Source organism: Hippoglossus hippoglossus, chromosome 17, assembly GCF_009819705.1.
Source record: "Hippoglossus hippoglossus isolate fHipHip1 chromosome 17, fHipHip1.pri, whole genome shotgun sequence".
Taxonomy (NCBI): domain Eukaryota; kingdom Metazoa; phylum Chordata; class Actinopteri; order Pleuronectiformes; family Pleuronectidae; genus Hippoglossus; species Hippoglossus hippoglossus.
Window position 1 is genome coordinate 13851849 of NC_047167.1, and position 21256 is coordinate 13873104.

The following is a 21256-nucleotide window of genomic DNA, read 5'->3' on the forward strand; positions in this document are numbered from 1 at the left end:
AAAAATATTTAGCCAGATGTCCAGTTTAACATAATCCTGCGTCTTTACAATCATTCTTTATCTTCTTGAGCAAAGGCTTAAAGTTTAAAATGTATCTTTATCCTGATGCTGTCTGTTGTTTTTATCAGTCTGATAATAAGGAACATGTTGTTCATCTCTGTATCTTGGTGTGCTTATCCAAATAGTAGGTCAAGATTGATCTCTACTGTATGTTCCTAATTTTTTTTATCAAATGACATAGGAGCGTACTAAGGATAAGATGTTTTCAGCTAGTATCTATTTATCTGCTGCGTATGTGGGATGTTTAAAATGTGACATGTTTTGAGCAGATCTCAAGACCTAGTTCTTCAGTCTTCTACAGGCATAATCCTAAAATGGAAGGTATGCAGGACAGACAGGAAAAGATTGTATAAACAATCTGCTGTGAAGGAGCCAGGCTTTTTTCTAAAGACTTGCTGTGCAGCGATACATGGTGAAATTACACAAACTACACTTTTTTTTAGGACTTTGGTTTTAAAAGCGTGTGACTCTGCCCACTTTAAGTAATGGGTTTTACATGGGGGTTTTTTTTATAAAAAAAAAAAGTATATCTTTTCCTTTAATTTCATGCTCTAGTTCTTATACACAAAGTTGGCAAGGCTGCATGAGCCTGCAATGGGAATTAAACAGGGATGTTTAAAATGTGACATGTTTTGAGCAGATCTCAAGACCTAGTTCTTCAGTCTTCTACAGGCATAATCCTAAAATGGAAGGTGTGCAGGACAGACTTATACACAAAGTTGGCAAGGCTGCATGAGCCTGCAATGGGAATTAAACAGGGACCTAAGTTTTTTGTTGGACAATGATCTGTACCGATAAAATAGTAAACAGGAGTGGAAAAAATAAATACATTTGCAAAACCACAATGCAGGAGGCAAAGTAAAGTAAGGCATGTTGATTTGTCTTGATACTTTGAGCAACAAGAAACACATGAGAACAAAAAGACACACATGAATAGGGCCTTCACAGATTTAAAAATATTTTCAAAAAAAAGAACGAGTGAGAGGATATGTGTAAATATTAAAAAAATATTTAAATAGACGGCAAACAGAATAACATTTACATATATTATGAATGTTTTCTTCACACAGAATATCTTGTTTGAGAGTTTTATTGATATGTGTTTTATATTCGATGTACATCACGTAAAAGAAGTAACTAAAAATAAAAATTCTGCGAACAACAGAAAGGAGATGGCAATAAATACAAATAAAAAGACTAAAAGAAACTAAACATAAAAAATATACAGTGGCATAGCAAATGTAGAAAATACTAGTAAATATGATTATGATTATTATTACATTATGTATGATTTTGTTTTAAGCTCTTTATATGCAGTCTATGGTTTTAAGGTATAGTCTCAATTGTTAGTACGAGCCAGTGCGCCTCTGTTATCAGTGTGCCACAGCGCCTCCTGGTGGGCAGCCGCGGATTGAGCCTCCACCGGATTGGCTGAGCGGTTGTCAGGAGTGTTTACAGGAAACATGGCTTCCCTGTCTGCTGGAGAGCTTCAAGAAATGGAAGGTGGGTAAATGTGTGAATATGCAGCCGCGACATGTTTGTACGATGCGGGTGAACCGGTGTTCGTGCGGATGAACATCTGCGGCTTCGTGTGAACACATTCGGCGACTCGTTCTCCTTGTTACTAAGCAGATCTCCATCCTTGGCTAGCTAGCGAGCTAACAGGCTAACAACAAGACTCGCTAGTGGAACGCTATTCAGTCAACTCACCCCGTCTTGCTAATCCACATATTAACAGTTTCACCCTCTCCGACTTGTAAAAAACCTATAATATATAAAAAGGGGATTTTATATTTAACATAGCCGGTCCGCCCATGTGACATGTTACAATTTCAGCTTTAAACGTGGTCCAGTCAGCTAGCTAGCTCGCTAACATAGTTAGCAGTGCTCAGCTTGTGTCTGAATGGGAGTGAGCTAACCTTAGCCTGCAAGCTGTCTCTAAAATTGAATTACAGCAAGTCACGGTCCGATGTGTCCACCGGGAGTTGTAGTCCCGATGGGGGCACGAGTGAATCAGAGGGCAGAAACATGATGCAACAACCATGGCACCCGGACCATCTAGATCTACATCTAATGAAGCTTCTCTTGTGTTCGTCTGCTGACTGCAGTGGACCGGAGGGGTGAGTCCGAGGAGTCTGGGGATGATGAGACCAAGAAGAAGAGTATCAACGGAGACGTGGACCCCAATCAGCCCGCTACCACAAGTAAATCAATACATCTGCAGCTCTGTGACGTTGAAAGGAAGATGTTTTCTAAACCAGCCTGTCAGCTCATATCATCCTGACATGACCATGAACTATACATCTATCATGGCAGTGTTGAATAGCCACCCATCAGTCTTCTCAACTGCTTTAGGAAAGCTTTCTGTGTCTGTATCCTGGATGCAGCCTGGTTATTTTAACTGATTTGATTTCCTTCTTGTTAAAGGTAAAGAAGAGTCTCCGGTTGACATGGAAACCATAACGTTGGACCCTGAGGAAGAGGTGAGAGCAGGGTCTAAAAACACTACTGCTGTTCAGATGTACTCATCCATCTATCCATTCTCTGTACTGCTTATGCATATGCTGGTTAGCTGGAGACAATCTCAGCTGACAATGGGCCAGAGACGGGGTACACCCTGGACACTCCGACAGCGTCCCACAGGGCCAACAATCATTCACATCCACACCTACAGTCAATTTATACCTCTTTTACACCAAAATTAGAGGGTAAACACAGACTTTCTAAACACGGGTAAACCTGCTAAAAAAGTTGATTGGTTCCTTTCCCATTGCTAGTAGAAGAAATTGATGATTATAAAACACTTTATGTATTTTAGAAAGTTAACGTTTTGTTGTAGATGTTATTTGGAGAGCTTGGGATACAAAGCACAATATTTTCAATATGTTTTATTTTGAAAATATATTGATGTGTTTTCTCCAAATGTTTAACCACAACAGCTTCTCTGGAAGACAATGTGTGTGATGGGCACATGTCTGTGCATGACAAAATAAACTCTTGAACAAGTGCTATTACCCATAGACAGGCTGTCATCTATAGTTATCTGTCTTCTTTCTAGGATGTTGATCTTGTTCATTGTCGTATTGGAAAGATTGAAGGATTGGAGGTGCTACAAAAGGCTAAAGTAAGTAACTTCAGTTACTGAGTGATGATCTTTTATCTTGCTTCCAATAATTTTCCTCCTTTTTTTTAAAAGTAAATTCTATGAAAAAAATCAAGTGATATTTTTGTCACTTCACCTTCTATTTATCTCTCCATACAGACACTCTCCTTACGACAAAACCTCATTAAAAAGATAGAAAACCTCGACAGTTTGAGATCACTGCAGGAACTAGATTTCTACGACAATCAGATCCGCAAACTGGAGAACCTGCACACCCTCACAGAGTTGGAGTAAGTCTGGAAAAACTCTGTAATCTCAATGTATGATGTCATGTTTTTAAATGTAGATATACAGGGGTATAGTCTTTTTTTTATATGGCAGAACAATTATATGATATTACAGAACAAAGTAATTATAGATTATGATTTTCCTAATGGAGACATTTGTTTTATGGATCAACAGGCAGCTCGATGTGTCCTTCAACGTTTTGAGGAAAGTGGAGGGTTTGGAGCACTTGACTCGGCTGAAGAAACTTTTTCTACTTCACAACAAAATTGGCAGCATTTCCAACTTGGAACACTTCACAGGCCTGGAGATGCTGGAGCTGGGCTCCAATCGAATCAGGGTGAGATGTTTGAAGTTTGGTTAAACCTTTTTGAGAATGTTGTTTAAATCTTAAAATGTTGCTGTGATGTTACTGGGTAAAAATGCATCATAGGTCATTAGTGAAATAATCATGACTTAATTTTAACATGCTTATTTTGTTTCTCTTGAATTTCTTGTGTTCACAGGTCATAGAGAACCTGGATACTCTCTCATCATTGCAAAGTTTGTTTCTTGGCACCAATAAAATAACTACGCTTCAGAATTTTGATGGTTTACACAACCTGACTGTCTTAAGTATTCAGGTAACGCAAATGTTCTTCAGCACTTCTGGAGTGATTACAAAAATCTAAGTTAAATGTGCATACGGACATGTTTGTAAACAATGTTGCGTACATTTATTTTCAGAGTAATCGGATTACTAAAATTGAGGGTATGCAGGGCCTTGTCAACCTGAGAGAGCTCTATCTGAGCCACAATGGCATTGAGGTCATCGAGGGCTTGGAGAACAATGTGAGTTAAAGAATTTCAATAGCCCCATTTCTAAAAGGACTGGAGGCCAAACTGTCCATCATGCGTTTTACTAAATGTGCAGACATATACACAAAGTTTATTCTGTATTTTCAGACACATTGTTTGTTTACCCTCATAGAAAAAGCTCACAACCCTGGACATCGCAGCCAATCGAGTAAGAAACATTGAGAACATCAGCCATCTGACGGAGCTGCAGGAATTCTGGGTATGGATTATTTGTGAAGTTAAACAAAATTATTTAACTCTGTCTTTATAATCTATAATTGATATATCTGTTTAATTTAAAGTCTCAATAAGCCATGCCAGTTAGACGGTATGCACAATAGCATTGTGTTCGAATTAATCATTTAAATATATATAGTGCATATATTGCCATAACATCTAAAATGCAACTTATCAATTAATATGTAATTAGTTGATAAAACATGATGTATAAAATACTTTAAAAATAGATCAACAAAGGGCTAAAATAATCTAAATTCAAATATTTATTAAAAAGAAAAGTTAAAAAATAACATGGTAAGTTGAGGAACCAGAACTTATTTGACAGTACAGGGTTTCAAAGGAAAATGTAAAAAGATTGATTCACACAGTGATCTAATTATTCCAGTTTTAAAACAGGAAAAAAATACAAATGTTTATATTGTCATCCATCAGTTACTTGTTGACACTTCCTATTTCCCAACACTATTTACACAGGACCCAGATGCCTGTGGCAAAAATAATCTGTCAACGTTAAGACTTTTTCATGGGGTTTTCCACAAAAAGTCAGTAATCTGAATTTTAGGCCTCAAAAGTCTTAAATATGTTAAAATATTACATACTTGGTCTAAAATATGTTTAAATAGGTCTTAATTATGTCAAGGTTCATTAACACTACTTCAGTGATTAAATAGACAACAGACAAATAAAACTACAAGCAAGACTAACATGGAACTTTAACGAATTCTATAAACCTCCTGGTCAGAAATCGTACCTTCTGACTGATTAAACAACAGTTGATTATTTTAACGCTCTGCCCAACATCCATTTGTTGTAAAGGTCCTCTGCCATGCAGGACAATGCTAAGCGTGTCTCCTCATTGGCTACATTTCCTCCCATTCTCTCCCTAGATGAACGATAATCAAATTGATAACTGGTCAGACCTCGATGAGCTGAAGAACGCCAAATCTCTGGAGACGGTCTACCTCGAAAGAAACCCGCTACAGAAGGACCCACAGTACCGACGAAAGATCATGCTGGCGCTACCCAGTGTACGCCAGATTGACGCAACCTTCATCCGCTTCTAAACTGCAGCATACGACAAACCTGCCAACTTCACAGTGTTCTCCCTCACCTCTCTCACCTCTCTCACCTCACTCCCCTGCCTATAGAAACACATTGGCCTCACTGAGTCATGTAGTCACTCCGTACACATATATACATTCCAACAATAAACTCACCCATGGCTCACTCAACATACATACATGCATGTATGTATGCACTCATTCACACCTTGATCTATACTATTGTAGGGAAGCTTATTTATTTTATTAAGCTGGATATGAACTGTGAAAGTAACTGATGCCCATCATACCCCCCCCCCCCCACACACACACACACCTTTCCTCTGCATTTGTTTTTATTTTAATGTTTTGCATGTATAGGACACTGTATGGAGACATCTCCCTCCTCAATCATACAGTGCCCATTAGCAAATAAGAAACCAGTCTCATTTACTGCATTGTTGAAGTTGCACTGCGAACATAAGATAGGAAAAGGGAGGCATTGTTAATAGTTGAGGGACTTTATTGTGGCTTTATTCGTTCTGGTTGAACAGGATGAGACTGTTCTCACCACGTACAACATTTAAACATCGACACTAAAGGGAGAGTCCATGACAAAATATGATTTACGTATTTTAGTCTTCAGAATACATACTTGTTGTGTTATTTGAATTAAAAGGCTTCAGAATGGATCCAGATAGTAAACATGTTTGTCACGGAATCATCTAAAATGAAGCCTTAGATCCTGATCCTTTTCAGTAAAGTGGCATTTTACATATCAGCATAAACTGATGAGTCATTTTAATGAAGAAGTCTATTCCTTCAAAACAGCTCAGAGGCTGATTTTCTGTTCAACAAGAGTGACTTGTGCAGTAGAATAAAGCTAATGAGAATGTAAGATCATTTTAATGTGTTCACAAAGATTGTTTTGTAAGCAGTGGTACACCCCCCACCCCGTTCTGTAAGTCACTGCCCACACTTAGTTTTTTCACCTCTGCCTTTGAGGTTATGTTTTCACCCATGTCCATTGGTTTGCTTTGTTTTTTTGTCCTCAGGTTTAAGCAAAAAGTGCTGAACCAATCCTTCTACCACTTGGTAGAGGGATTGTTCATGGGGCAGGGAAGAACCTGTTAAATTTTGATGCAGTTCATGTTAAAGGGGTGAATCTAGTCATTTTTATTCAGCCATGTGCTCTGAGTAGTATTGTTTTTTGTAACCTTAAATACATCACTGATAACAGCCTTGGTTCTCTTTTGGTCATACATTTTATTTGAAGTGATCACAGGAATATGTCGACTGGTTTTGAAGGGAATTCGCTTGTGAAGGGCAGAGGTTGACACCAACGGGTGATGTTTTCCAATGTAAGATAAACTTCATGCAGTGTGCAGACCCGATTTTCCAGAATTACTTTAGACACCACATTGACACGTTTAGTATTAATTCTTTCTTAAGTAAAGAAATACTGATGTATATTGATTGGCTATTTTGCCATGTTGAAACAATAGTGAATTATTTATGGTCTCTTTTATATAAAGCTTGAGTGCACTTGATTAATTCCCATTTAAAATTAAAAGGCATCTTTTATATGAAAGTAATTTCCCATCTCAGGGCGAAAAGGTCACATGTCACAGGGGTGCAGAAATCTCAGATTTCAGCACATCCCTGGATTAGAATTAAATTACCTGTAAATGAGTTTATAGTGGCCTGAGGCAATACTCGATCGAAATAACATCATGCTTTGTATCATGGAGATATCAGTAGCTAACAGTTCTTTTTTCAATGGAATAGAAATTGCGGTTGCAAACCCTTTAAATCTGATTGTTCACGGTTAACAAACTTTACCATAGCTCAACTGGAGAACATTAATAAGCCCATATGAGCAAAACTGAGGGACATTATGATTTACTGATTATCTCGATATGGATGTACTATTGTTTTATATTTGGATTTAAATTACTATACAATTGGCCAGTGGGATTGGAGCTGTCACTTTGTGTATTTGTAAATATAATTTGGACATGTCATGTAGAAAGTCGGTGCCGTTATCACCTTCCCTTTGTAAAGTGATAAACTTTTTCTTTCTTGTTTACGCCAGGCAGCACAACAGATGGGTGTGAGATACGATAATAAAGATAACATGACCTTTAGTGGCCATTGAATGAGCAACTGCTATTAGCTCTTTGTTGTTAGAACTGAGTTTCAGGGTTTGGACTTGGTTGATGCTGTTTTCAAACTGAATGTATTATGCAAATAACCATACAATTGCACAACTTAAGTCTATGTAGATTTAATTTATAAGCTGTTATATTTGTCATGACCAATGAGCCAATCTTGATGAAATATCCTCTAAGTTGACACTTATCAGCCTTTTTCTAATGTTCTTCATTTGCAACAAAGAGATAAAAAAACAATTATTCAGAAACATAGAAAAGGTATGTTTGTGTTCAAGGTAAGGTATTCCTTTAGTAAATTCACTAAAAGTCACTTAAAATGTAAAATCAAGGGGGGGGGGGGGGGTTAGGGTTAGACTTTAATTTAGCTGCCAGTCCATTCTTGTTTGTAGATGTTAAATTAACCTTGAATTATTATCATGATTCATGTAGAAATTGACTCCACCAATTTATGTCAGTTTCTTGCTTTGATATTTTTTATTTGATATAGACTTTGGCTGGATAAAATTAATAAATTCATGAAAAACTAAATGTCTTAACTTACTCTGTGATTAGGTATCGATTGGGCCAGGCCTTCTCCCATGTCATCCACAAAAATGATTCCAAAATGACGGATGTAGGATATTTCTAAATCGGGCGCCAGAAAGGGGCCACAATTATATCTCCAACATCCAGGACAGTCCCTGATTCAGTTAGATGTACATTTAAGTCCCTGTTTACTGTTAGTTCTATAGCTTTGAGTGAACACACACATCACTGAATATACTGTACATTTATTAATTGCCTCTCGTTCAAGCACATTGTGAACTTCAGAAAAACTTTATTTTTAGTATTGTTGGTTATTAATGAGCTCAGGGGCCAATCAAATTTCAGCTGGAATCTGCCCCTGAAATAACTTATGGTAAAGCAGTAACTTCTTTTTGGAACAGAATTCTTGTTAATTCCCTTGTCATTTCCAGAGAAACAAATTTGACCAATGGGAATTTACATTGGCCAACACATGTATGGGAATCAGCTCATGGCTAAAATATAAATAACATACAAACTCAAGAGGGTATTACACCAAAGAATTTTGCTCAATACCCAGGAGTTACACAGATATTAGAGACTGGATATATTCTTTAATTTGCACAAAAATCCTGTAAAAATTGCAGGTAATGTTGATAATGGGTGTGAAATTTACCTTACAAAATCATTAGGTTTACAAATGAGTTTTAAACTTTAAAATTTGTAATAACGTTTTTATTTATTCAACTACATTACCCTTCTTTTTCAAAACAACTCCTTTTACAAACGTGTATCTACAAAAGTATTACATATATGTACTCAACACAGAAAATAGTCAGCTAAAGCGACAGGACTGTTAAATAAACCGAAACCTTAGATATAATAAATAAAGCAGTAATTACATATATTATGACAAAAAAGCAGATAAAAGATAAATTTAAGGAAGAAAAAAAGAAAAGAAAGAGGGGGGGAATTACTTATTATTTATCAAGTTGGAGCGATTGGATATTTTCTGTAATTCGCATTGAAATCCTGCAAAATTGTGGGTGTTATTTGCAATTCTACATTTAAGGGTGTAAAAAATGTACCGTACAAAATCATTAGGTTTACAATGAAGTCAGTGTTCGGGTTCTGCTCTTTAAAAGGTGCTATAACATGTTTACAGCCAAGCGTCCCACTGAACTACACGACCCACAATGCATCGCAGACCTGCGCGGTGACCGGCGGTGACGCGTGGGCCTCGCGCCGCGCCAGGCGAAGTAGGGAAAAAGGACGGCGCCGCGCATGCGCCACATTTATGTTGTTGTTTGTGGCGGTAAGATGGCGGCGCTCGGAGACGCCTCAGCTCCGGGGATGAATGGGTTAATACAACAATTCACAGCAATAACAGGTGAGAACAACATTTAATTTCAGGTTGGTGCCGCTCAGAAGGTTTGAGGTGAACAGCAGGAGCAGCTCCCGTGTCCCTAAAACACAGGAAATCCGCGAGCAGGGGAGAGGAGGCACGTTGAGTCTCTCTGGCCCCTGCGCTGTCAATGCTCCACACACAGGGGGAAAGCAGCGCCTCTGATCTGCTTAACTCAGGGGAAACACTCGGGAAATGGAGCCGAAACCCGCCGCCTGGGGATCATATCCTCCACAGTCACTTAGAAATGTCTGATATCCGGTGTGGCGGTGGTTGAAGACGCTATCTCGCCCGCAAAAGAGCTGCTTTTCTGGGGGGGTTTTCCGCTCTGCCTGGCTGCTCGGTAAATGTGGAATGGACGTCGGCTGAGAACATTTCCCTTCTTCATCGGCAGCCAGGCTTCGTGCTGCCTTCACTGTCACCTCCACTCTCACTGTGCTGCCAGCCACACTGGACACGTTTCTCCGTCTTTCACCGCCCGCTCGCACGTCCCGGTTTGTGTTTTTTTGTTGTTGCGTGGACGCTGTTAGAAAGGACGGATCTGGTTTTATATTTTCAGTTTGAAGTTATTAATCGGAGGAAACAGGAGCCTCAGGTCGGGGGCTGCTACTAGACTCGGGAAGTGTAACGGACATGCGCAGTGCCAGTGGAGGGATCGCTGTAGTCCGACTGTGCAGCTCCTCAGTTAAAACACAACGAAAGTTCATCCTCAGATCGTGTGTTTTCTCAATTTGCTTGACTTTATTATGAATTCGGTCATTGTGTGCATTAATAATCTGAATGTATTATAGGGCCATTCTGTTTGCTTTTTCATGTTTTCTCTTATTCGCTCCGGATCGTGTGAGCTGTGCTCTGCCTTGCTGCCTTCTTTGTACAGAATCACACCGTAGTCCTTTTTAACGTGGTGTTGCCTTGTGGAAGTTGTTTTACTTTCATTTCAGTGGTGATAGAAGTTTACTAATTTTATATAATGTCAATCAATCAAACTGTATTTATATAGCTGCTTGCAAACAAATCAAATTCAATTCAGAGTGCTTTACAGCTCGAAACGAATTTACCCATAAAGGATCACTATTGTTTTGATCACATTTATAATCCTGGACTTTTTTTTTTGCAAGGCAACATTTTACAACCTAAAAGTCAAGTTTCAAGTTTTGATTTGTCATATGCAAGTTAATACAGGTTCAACAGTACAATGAAAGGTGTTGGACAAGAAGAAACCGGTCAGCTCAGCAGTGCAATAGTTAAATAAAAATAAAAGCAAAGTAGAAAGAGCTTACTGTAAAAGAAAAGTCAAATACAATACAAGTCATAATGTGTAGGAGGAAGGGTGAAAAGGGTTCGAGCCAGAAACTGTGTAATTTGTCGTGGCTGTGTGGAGATTGTGTTCAACAAAGACCAAAAGCACAGAGTGTTGAAGTGTCCACTCAAAGTGATTTACTGGTAAAAATGAATTGTTGGAAGCCATGGTGCAAATTGTTTATTATCACAGTATTGCTATATAACATAATAATAATATCTTTATTTATACAGCACTTCACAAACGAAAAACACGCAAGTGAAATTACACCAAAAATAACTTAAAAGAAATAAAAAATTAAAAACACAAAACGTGTGACAGAAATGTAATGACCACCCATTACAGTAATAAAAATAGGATTTAGTCAAATCATGGCATTCCAATAAAAAGTATGTTGTAAACTTTGATTGAAAGGAAACCACTGATTCCGTCTGCTGTATTTCCTCGTGCAGGATGTTCCAGAGCCTTGGAGCTCATATTTTAAAAGCTCCGTCTGCCTTTAGCTTCTGTTAAAAAGCTCTTGACAGAGGATCTCAAAGTGCAAGCAGGGTTGTATGGGGATGTCAGTTATGTGAATTTATCCATAATCAGTTTCTCAATTGATTTTTTTATACAACAGTGATTGTATCAGATTTTATATTTTAAGTCATACACCTTCATAAAGAAGTAAAAGTATTCGATGGGCAACATTGTTCTGCGTGTTTAAACTCTGGCACTGAATGAATAACCTGGATTGTGTGAGTGTTGACACATTTACTTGTGCAGTTTTATGGGCATATGTTTCTGAATATCAGCATGTCTGTGTCCTCCTCTAGGAGCCACAGAGAGTGTAGGGAAACATATGTTGGAAGCATGCAACAGCAACCTGGAGATGGCGGTGACCATGTTTCTGGATGGAGGCGCAATAGCAGAGGAGCCCAGCACCAGCTCCAGTTCAGCAGCTTCAAGCAGCAGAGCTCCACCTGAAGAGTAAGTTCATACGTTTCTTCACAACCTTCTTTCAGAACAGAGTTAAACAGTTTTTTTAATACACTGTCTTTTTTTACAGTGCTCGTAAAATGTCTCTGCTACTTCGAAGTGGGGGGGAAATTTGGCATTCAAGGCACTGTGTGATTTGGGTTCATGCTGGGTGGTTTAATCAAATCAGAGGCTTTATCATTATAGGCTAACATCATTGTTTAGCTCTAGATTGTTTATCTTAGATTCACATTTGTTGCCTTCTGTCTCAGTGAAGTACGAGCACCCATTCCACAGAAGCAGGACATATTGGTGGAACCGGAACCACTGTTTGGAGGTATTGTTCTAAGTCTTATTCCATCTCATGTTGATAGATCTGAATCTAAATTGCTCTTTTTACTGGCTCTGCTGTTTCAATCATCTAATGAGTGTGACTTTTGATGTGTCTGTTACACGTGCAGTGCCAAAGCGAAGACGACCTGCTCGATCAATATTTGATGGTTTCAGAGACTTCCAAACAGAAACTAGTAAGTAATATCAAAGTTTTCCGAGCTTATGATATGTAACAATTCATTACAATGTCTAAAAACAACTTGACTTCTGATATATATTAAGTGGATCGCTTGCATTTTCCAGTCTGTTTACAACCATGTTTAGACTCTGAGAAACACCCAATTTAATTCAAGATAACAGGACATTTAATTTTGATCGCCTTATAATTACGTGGCTTTCTCCGTCTCTGCGATAACCTCAAGAGCAAATGACGTATGACAAAGGATAAACACTGTTAGTATCGGTCACTCGTAAGGGATCCCAATCGGTCATGGCCCTTTGCTGCGTAACGTGAATAAAACCTGAATACATAACTTCATCTGTGTTCATGATTTGCACCTCAGGTAGATTAGATAGATTTTGATTAAGACACCCCTTGCGGCCGAAGTTGCACTTTGTACATTCAACTTGGTAACCAGATGACCCAAAAACAATTCCCCCAAAAGGATAACTATTTTTGACTTTTTTGAATGGCAATTATTACAGCCCAAAAGTCCGAATAATTAAGATAAATGCTGAAATAAGTTTGAAATTCATTTTGCGTAATAACAACCAACAACAGCCAATTGACAAAATCTGTATTTTCTCTCTGAAGCTTTCTGTGGCTGTGCCTTTACCTCCTGTGATGACTGTGCATGTTTCTCTCTTTTTAGTCCGTCAGGAACAGGAGCTGCGTAACGGTGGGACAGTGGATAAGAAACTGAGCACCCTGGCAGACCTTTTCCGTCCTCCCATTGAGCTCATGCACAAAGGCAGCTTTGAGACGGTAAGATGTCGCTAACTGGACACATTACACTGCACGTCTTTCTTCATCTTGTGGGAACTTTTAATGAAACTTCAGAGGATCACAGGGGGAAAGGGCAGGAGTATGCAGGTTGTCACTTCTGTTATGACAGTGTAATTCACTCACTGGTATTTGTTAAATCAGCTGTTAGAGACTTGGTCCACCATGATAAATGATCACATACCACTGATGTTGATGGTTATAACTGTTCTCCATGAAGAGTTGTATGAAACTGTGTATGTAGTGAATGTGGTTAATTGTCTTTGGTCAAAGTGTAGCTTAAACACGTACACCTTGTGCACTTGGTGTTCATCCACACTTGCCAACTTAAGCTGGCTTCAGACTGTAGGAATTTCAGGCCGATTTAACCTCTATTCGGCCCCCGAGAATTGGTGGAGAAATTTGGTTTAGAACCTTGTTCGGTACTTTAACATCGGGATGATTACGTCAGTAGTGGAACCACAACAGCCAATGAGAGAGACGGACAGATCGGAGCTGCTGACAGTGCTGCCATCAGGCAATAGTAAACATTATGAGGCTAACGTTCGCTAGTGTGCTACTGTTGACAGATCCCATCGAAAAGATAGATAACTCCTGGGTGTGTTTTAAGATTATAGAGAAGAAAACCTGTGAGGATTCTCCTTATGTTATGTTCTCCTTAAGATGCAACCTGATTTTGGTTCATAAAACTCCTGTCGTATGAGCCCAGCTTTAGTAATTCCACCATTTGCTATTCATTTATAAAATGAATTTAATTAATTGTGTTGTTTTGCTGATTCTGTATTTTCTCTTTCGTGTTTACAGGCAAAAGACTGTGGGCAGCTGGAGAACAAGTGGCTAATGATCAACATTCAAAATGTTCAGGACTTCGCCTGCCAGTGCCTGAACAGGGATGTTTGGAGTAACGATGCAGTGAAGACCATAATCAGAGAGCACTTCATTTTCTGGCAGGTATGTGGTTTTAAAACTCTTTTCATTGTGTTGCTCCAGGGTTTCTAAGATTTAACTGATGTGATATAAAACAAATTGAAGTTAATGATCCATGCGCAAAAAGTGGATGATCAGCGGTACAAATAGAAATCATAAAATGTTGCTCTTTCTGTCGTTACAGGTTTATCATGATAGTGAAGAGGGACAAAGATACATTCAGTTTTATAAGCTGAACAAGTTTCCCTACATTTCCATCCTCGACCCCCGGACTGGTGAGCAGAGAGTTCATGTGAATTGAGGCAGTGGTAATGCATTTGAGCTACATGGTATTTAGAAGTCAGTAAATGCACAGAAGACTGATTAGAAAGCTTTAAGAACAAGCGTCACTCACTCTGCTCTGATAGGTCCCTTTTTTTTCTAATTTGACGACATATATCTCTTGCTTGCAGTATTTTAAAAGAATTGTGGGATGCAACATCGTTGTAACAATAGTAATGTCTGTCCTTGATCTTTGCATCATTAATCTTAACAGCTTGGACTTGAGCTTTTGATTTTTTTAAATCCCAAAAAGGTCAAGGTCACTGCATGGGGTCAAAGTTATTGCCTATTGCTAATCTATAAGAAATGTTTTGAAAGCACAATGGATTTACAATGGACTTGAACTTTAATTTGAGTTCGGGAATCAATTAGGGCAGACCACATGTTTGGAGTAAATAAAGAACATGTGAACTGTGCTATCATCTGTGTGACAATACAAACAGAATAAAACTAAGTTAATAGCCAAATGCAGAACCCGAGAATGTTTTAATCTGCCAATGGAAAAATGTGAGGGGAACTGCATAAACCTGCATGCGCAGTTTATACCCAAATCAGGCAATGCTTTGGTTTTTAATTTTGTAATAATGCCTTTTCACAATGACGTCATAAACCTACCATGTTTGAACTATTTTTTGATCTGTATAACCTTCAGGTTCTGTCTATAGTCCTATAGGATGCAAATATGCATTTTGAACTCTTATCGATTTACAGTCTTTCTAGTGCTATTGTTGGTGGAGATATCTTTGAAAAAGTATTTCTCATTCAGCTCACACAAACTCTGACAGGGCTGAAAACATACCTTGCTTGCGCAGCCAAGTCAGAGTGCAGGGAAACTAGTTCCATTTGATGTATATGAAACATGACCAGTCAATTTCATCCGTTGCCTGTATATTGTTCTCTAAATTAATTCATTTACTGACCTTTCTAGGACAAAAAATGGTGGAGTGGAACCAGCTGGATGTGGCATCGTTCTTGGAGCAAGTGACTGGCTTCCTGGCAGAGCACGGGCAGCTTGACGGGCCATCCTGCCACGCACCTCCTGCCAAACGGGCTCGCTCTGTGGGTCTCTCCTCCATTGTGTCCCCTCAAATTCTCATTCTATTTCTTTTTCCCAGTTTCTTCTTCGGTGGCAACTCTTAACAGTTGCAGAGCCATCATCTCAGACTTGGGTCATCAATATGTTGTCATTTTCTCTTCCTGGCAGTAATGGATGTATTACATGTAGAAGACTTCATTTTTAGGGATAGATTAACATTATCGTCTATCTGCTTAGTCATTCATATTTCTCTAAATTTGCAACTATCTTATCATCACCCGCTGTCATTTTGCCCAGCTTGTTTTTTTACAGCTGCACTCTCTTTTTGTTTCTAGGAGAGTCTGATAGATGCCAGTGAAGACAGTCAGCTGGAGGCAGCAATCCGAGCCTCCCTACAGGAGACCCACTACGTGTCTTCAAATGTCCCAGAAGTTCCTGATTCCCCTCGATCAGATGACGAATCGGATGCAGAACCTTTCTCCGACAGCGAGGGTCCCATATCTGTTGATGGCTCAGACAGTGAAACGCCAGCACCCCACGAAGAGAAAAGTTCTACCAGCCAGCACACCCCGGTCCCTTCGGCCACTGTGGCACAGCAGCGTCTACATCCCGACAGTTCAACTTCCTCCCACAGAAAGTCTCCGTACAAAGAAAACAACCACAGTCACAAGAAAGAGGAGAGCAAAAAGAACCACCTGGAGCCCTCGGCTGCCGGTCCTCGTCATCCTCATCCTGTTCCAGATTCAGGGGACAACCACTGTTCCTCGGCAGCAGAAAATTCTGGAGCGGCGAAGCCCAGCACCACCAACGCCTGTGACATGGACTGTCCTGATGACAATGGTACGAGTGTGTGTGAATCTTCACCTGAAACAGTTAAGATGAGGGTCGGTTTGTGTTTGAGTGGGAAGAGTCTTTGTGTTAGTCTTCAGCCTGCAGACAGAGCCCTCTCAAAACGTGTGTCAACAGTTAATTAATGAGAACTCAACCTCTTAAGCCTGCTGCATACTAGAGGATTATCACATCTTAATTTATTTTAAAAATGTGGTAGCCCACAGACATACTGACAGGTGTAACCGACTTTTAATCTTTTAATAATGAGAGCCCACACACTAGACGATCCAGTCCAGAGGCAGGACCTCACACATGTAAACAAATTCAATTTCAGAGAATTTTTGCTCTTGTCAACCTCTGCCAAAGTATTCAGCAGCACTCAGTATGGACAGGAGCATGCTCATATTAGAATTTCCAAATCTGAATTCATAGACTTAATTTTCATGTTATTTGTTGTGTTTTTCTCCTTTTTTTTCCCACATAGGTCCCAAAGCCAGGTTGATGCTCCGTTACCCAGATGGACAGAGAGAGCAAATTTCCTTGTCTTCTAAATCAAAACTTTTGGTGAGAACACATCCTGGCAATTTCATTCGTCATCACTTCACCTGGGATTCTGTGTTTGGGGAAATTTGCTTGTTGCTTGAAAATCTAAGAGCAAAAGAAAATATGCGAGTGAAGGCATAAAAAAATAAATAAATATTGAACATGTTCTCAAACTGAACCACCATGCTCTTGAATAAAGATAAATCCTCCAGAGCAAGGTACCATAGAGATGCTTATAGAGGGATTTATTTTAACCAGGCTAGCTGTTCCCCCCGTTCTCAGTCTTTCTGCTAAGCTAAGTGAACAGCTGCTTGTCCCAGCTTCATATCTATTGTAGTTACGTTTAACATATATATATAAATATATATATCATTCTATATCACATGATTAATGATTTTGACTCCTGCTTTATCACTCTCTTTTCAAGGCACTGGTAAGACACGTCCAGTCCAAAGGATACCCTAATGAACGCTTCGAACTCGTCACCAACTTTCCTAGAAGGAAGCTTGCCCACTTGGACTATGACATCACGCTGCAGGAGGCGGGGCTTTGTCCACAGGAGACTGTATTTGTGCAGGAGAGGAACTAGCCTTTAATCAGACACACTCACTTTTTGCTCCTCTGTATCTCTCTGGTAGATCTCACCCTTTCACCAATGATCTGGGACGATGTTATTGGCCTTGATCCCGTAACCTTCTGTTCTCCTGGAATTAGGCCCCGTTTTCTTTTCTTTTTTTTTAAATTTTTTTTTTTTTTGCCAAGACAACTCGTAGTGGATGGACTTCTTTCCCCCGCCTCTACTAGTCTGAATAATGACATCTCTACTGACAGCCTAATCCCTTTGTAGTGCTCTCCAACTGGCCAGCAAAGTGTTGCAGACTCCAGCATTTCTATGTGATATATTCTGTTCTGAAGCAGGCTGCAGTTCTTTATGATCACTCAGGCACATCAGGATAGAATATATATGATATAGCTCAATTAAATCAAATAAAACCAAAAAATTGATCTTTTACAAAATGTATGATGAGGCAACAGGGATTTGAAGAAAATGTCAAAGAGTATATTTTCTAGTGCTGCTTGTTATTTCCTGTACCTGGAGACCGGTAAAGGGAGACTTGTTGTTCATTCTGACCTAAACATTGTTTGAACAATTATAATTATTTGGACAGCAGGGGCACTCAGAAAAAATGTCTGCAAACTACAAATCACAAAAATGTTTCCACCATCAGTGACACACTTGTGTAGGTCTGAGAGGATTCGGGCTGATCTACACATTTTTATTCAAGTTTCTATTAGAGACTAGTAGATTGTTTTTTGGACTTCAACTTTTGATACAGAAAGGAATCAATGAAGGGTGGTCTCATCAGTCGGACCTACACTGTACAGAGATGGCTTAGAGAGACTGGTATTTAGCTGTAGTCATTGTTTCTTTTCTGTTTTTTTTATATGCTGCCAAGAAAATATGCTGATGTTGAAATATAACCACCAAAACAAAGGGACATTCTGCTTGGTCTTTTGTTAATTTACTCTATTAACTAGTTATTGAAAGAAACCTCATAACTTCAGTGTCACCAATGTTAAAAACCCAAACCATTATTAGAACTGGCATTCAGTAGAGCGTATACCTCCACCAAGGCCCAACAGTCCCCTTAAACTGAAACGTCTTAAAGCCACAGTTACAGGTTTCCAGCCCTATTTATTTCCATACTGTAGCTGAAAAAGCCCCCAATGAAACCACATTTAAATTCACAAGATCCAGATTTTTAACTAGAGCTGCACCAAATCGAAAAAACGCTGAGATATCAGTGACCTTAATATGTCAGATTTTATGCATTATTTCCAGCACTGGCCAACAGCGTTTGAATGCTAATCTAATGGTAGCTATAGAGCTATCAAATATATCGTTCAACATGGTGTCTTGTCCCTCCCCCCCCCCCAGATTTAAACTTGCCATCATCTTTACAGTTGCTGTTCACTAAGGAGGCAGCGATTCCCTGTGTTGTTATGACTGATAAACCTGGATCCCAGCAGAACAAAATGTTATGATGTCAGAGGAAAATAGCCTCTGTCTCTTAAATGAAACAGGACGATAGCTGTATAAGGAGGAGAGATTCCCACACATCAGCCAATTAAGGAGTTTAAACTGGTCCCATGACCAGGTCCGAAGCACATAGTTATAATTTCAGCTTTGTCATAAATTGCAGCTATCAACCTCTTCATACCTTCAGATAAAGCGTCTGTCACAGTTACACTCAGTTCTTCACATGGACAGTTGGTGGTGACAATGTGCCTTGAAGGCGATAAATGTGGAGTCTGTCTTGTGCAGGTTTCAAAATGTTTAAATAAGCTTTGTAAATGTTAACAGGGTAGAAAATGCTGTAGGTACCGTTTGTTCTGCAGACTGTACCGATTACCAACATCCTTCACAATGAACCTCAAGTCTAAGTTGTTGTCACCTCTGCTGAGAAGCTGTGTCCAATACTCCTCATATTTTTCTGTTTCAAAGTTACTTTTCAGGCACTCTGTGATGTGCATGTGATGTGCACTCCCACCTTAGTTTTCTGATGCCAGAATAAGATAACTGGTCAGCTGTTCAAATACATGTTTGATTACAGGAATTAAATTCATGTTTTGTGTTCCCTTTTTAAGATGAGGGCCCCCAACTAATAATAGTTGCAGTGTGTGTTCAGGGCAACGGTCAGAGGTGAAAGAAGATGTCATGCAGCTGAACAAACAGATGAGGACTGTTTTACTCCCCTCGCTGTGAGGATACTGCAGATTGCTTCATCACCAGTTTTTTTTTATATGTATGTGCGTAACAGACTAAAGGTGGGTAAATGTGCTGGCAAAGGACAGTGCAGAATAAATGAGTACTGACCCCATTCTCTCCATTTAACCCCAAAAATCGTTCTTTTGCCCTGATTGGGTGATTTAAAGATTTAAAATTTGAACGTGAGATGCCACTAAAAGGTACACTGCCGTTGTTTTGTGTGTGTTTGTTAGCAAAGTTATGCAAAAACTACTCAACGGATTTCCATGAAACTAATGCAGTACAGGTCAGGACAGAAGCCATTCAATTTTAGTGCAGATATGGATCAGGGGCCGGATCCATGATTTTTCTTCACTTTATTACTTCACATTGTGAGATAGGAGTTTTTCAACATTTTCATTGATTTCTCAGAGAATAATTCATGGATCTTGATGAAAATATCTGACATGTTTAAGGGACTGAGTGTTTGCAATTTGGTGAAGATCCAAATAAAAATCTGGATCTAATTAATTTAAATGTGGTTTCATAAGGGGACTGTTGGGCCTTGACCAAGGTATGAACTTTACTGAGTGCCTGTTCTATTTTTTTTTTGGTTTGGTTTGTGCTGTAGCATCTGGATTTCGAGTTCTAAGTAGAAAATCAGAGGACAAAATATCAACTTCAAATCAGTGGATTATAGTTATGGATGATATACACTCAACTGATATCAGAGCTCTTTTAAATCCTGCATTTCATATAGAAACCTGTATTTACTCCCCAGTGCTGAAAGGTTAATGAGGGAACTGGGGCAGCAGCCTCAGAACTGGTTTGTTTGATGAGTTGTGTGTTGCATAAGAAGGATGTCGGTCCTTTGCAGCAAGTTCTCAGAAAGAAGTCAATGGAAGTTAATGAGTGATCAGTGAGCCACCATCACACCACTGATTTTTGCTCAGCCTCTGAAAACAGTTGTGTAACATCCCCTGTGTCATCTGGACCCTAATCATTTCATCAGAGTTAATTTAATCATTTCAAATGTTTATTTCGTCCATTCGTTCTGAGCTCTGTGTGTGAAAATAGAAAGCTTGGAGGTGGTGTGGTGTTTGAAAGATGGGAGCATTTACGAGCGAGGGTGGGCTCTGATAAACTTGGTGGACTATTTTTTTTTTTGGGCCCACACTAGAGACAGGAGCCTTAGAGAAGGCTCCTGTCTCTCATGGTTGTGGCAGGATCGTGTTGAACCATGAGTCTTGCTGGTAAAAGTCTAGTCTGAAGACATTCCACCTTCCCCACATACCTCGACCTCGAAAGGTGCTGTGGTAGAAAGTAACATTACTCAAAGGCTGCACATACATAAGCCAGATGTGTGTGTGGGTGTGTTTTAAAGGCCCTGGTCAAGTATGTTAACATGATGTGTGGATGTCAGGTGATCGTCACCATCTGAGGATCACGTCACAGTCGACTCCCAGAGGTATATTCGACTTTTACCTCTTTCAAATGTAAAACACTTTCCCTCCTTATAGTGGCACATTTGCAACTGACGTATCCAGAACAAGCTCATGACAAAACAGACTGAGAATGTGCGTATATCCAATCCATAATGCCTTGTTC

At 39.3% G+C, this 21256-nt stretch overlaps 2 protein-coding genes across 2 annotated transcripts; both read left to right on the forward strand.

Annotated features, from left to right (window-relative positions):
* Positions 1-1428: 1428 nt before the first annotated feature.
* ppp1r7 (protein phosphatase 1, regulatory (inhibitor) subunit 7) lies at positions 1429-6468 on the forward strand. The gene is made up of 10 exons (XM_034614027.1): positions 1429-1563; positions 2169-2264; positions 2488-2543; positions 3119-3184; positions 3323-3453; positions 3626-3788; positions 3955-4071; positions 4175-4279; positions 4419-4505; positions 5413-6468. The coding sequence occupies exons 1-10, from the start codon at positions 1524-1526 to the stop codon at positions 5587-5589; spliced, it is 1038 nt and encodes a 345-aa protein (XP_034469918.1). The 5' UTR covers positions 1429-1523; the 3' UTR covers positions 5590-6468.
* A 3037-nt stretch (positions 6469-9505) lies between these two features.
* ubxn7 (UBX domain protein 7) lies at positions 9506-19782 on the forward strand. The gene is made up of 11 exons (XM_034614113.1): positions 9506-9633; positions 11764-11917; positions 12178-12242; positions 12367-12432; positions 13111-13223; positions 14046-14192; positions 14353-14443; positions 15418-15548; positions 15861-16365; positions 16841-16920; positions 17327-19782. The coding sequence occupies exons 1-11, from the start codon at positions 9528-9530 to the stop codon at positions 17486-17488; spliced, it is 1620 nt and encodes a 539-aa protein (XP_034470004.1). The 5' UTR covers positions 9506-9527; the 3' UTR covers positions 17489-19782.
* The last annotated feature ends 1474 nt before the right edge of the window (positions 19783-21256 follow it).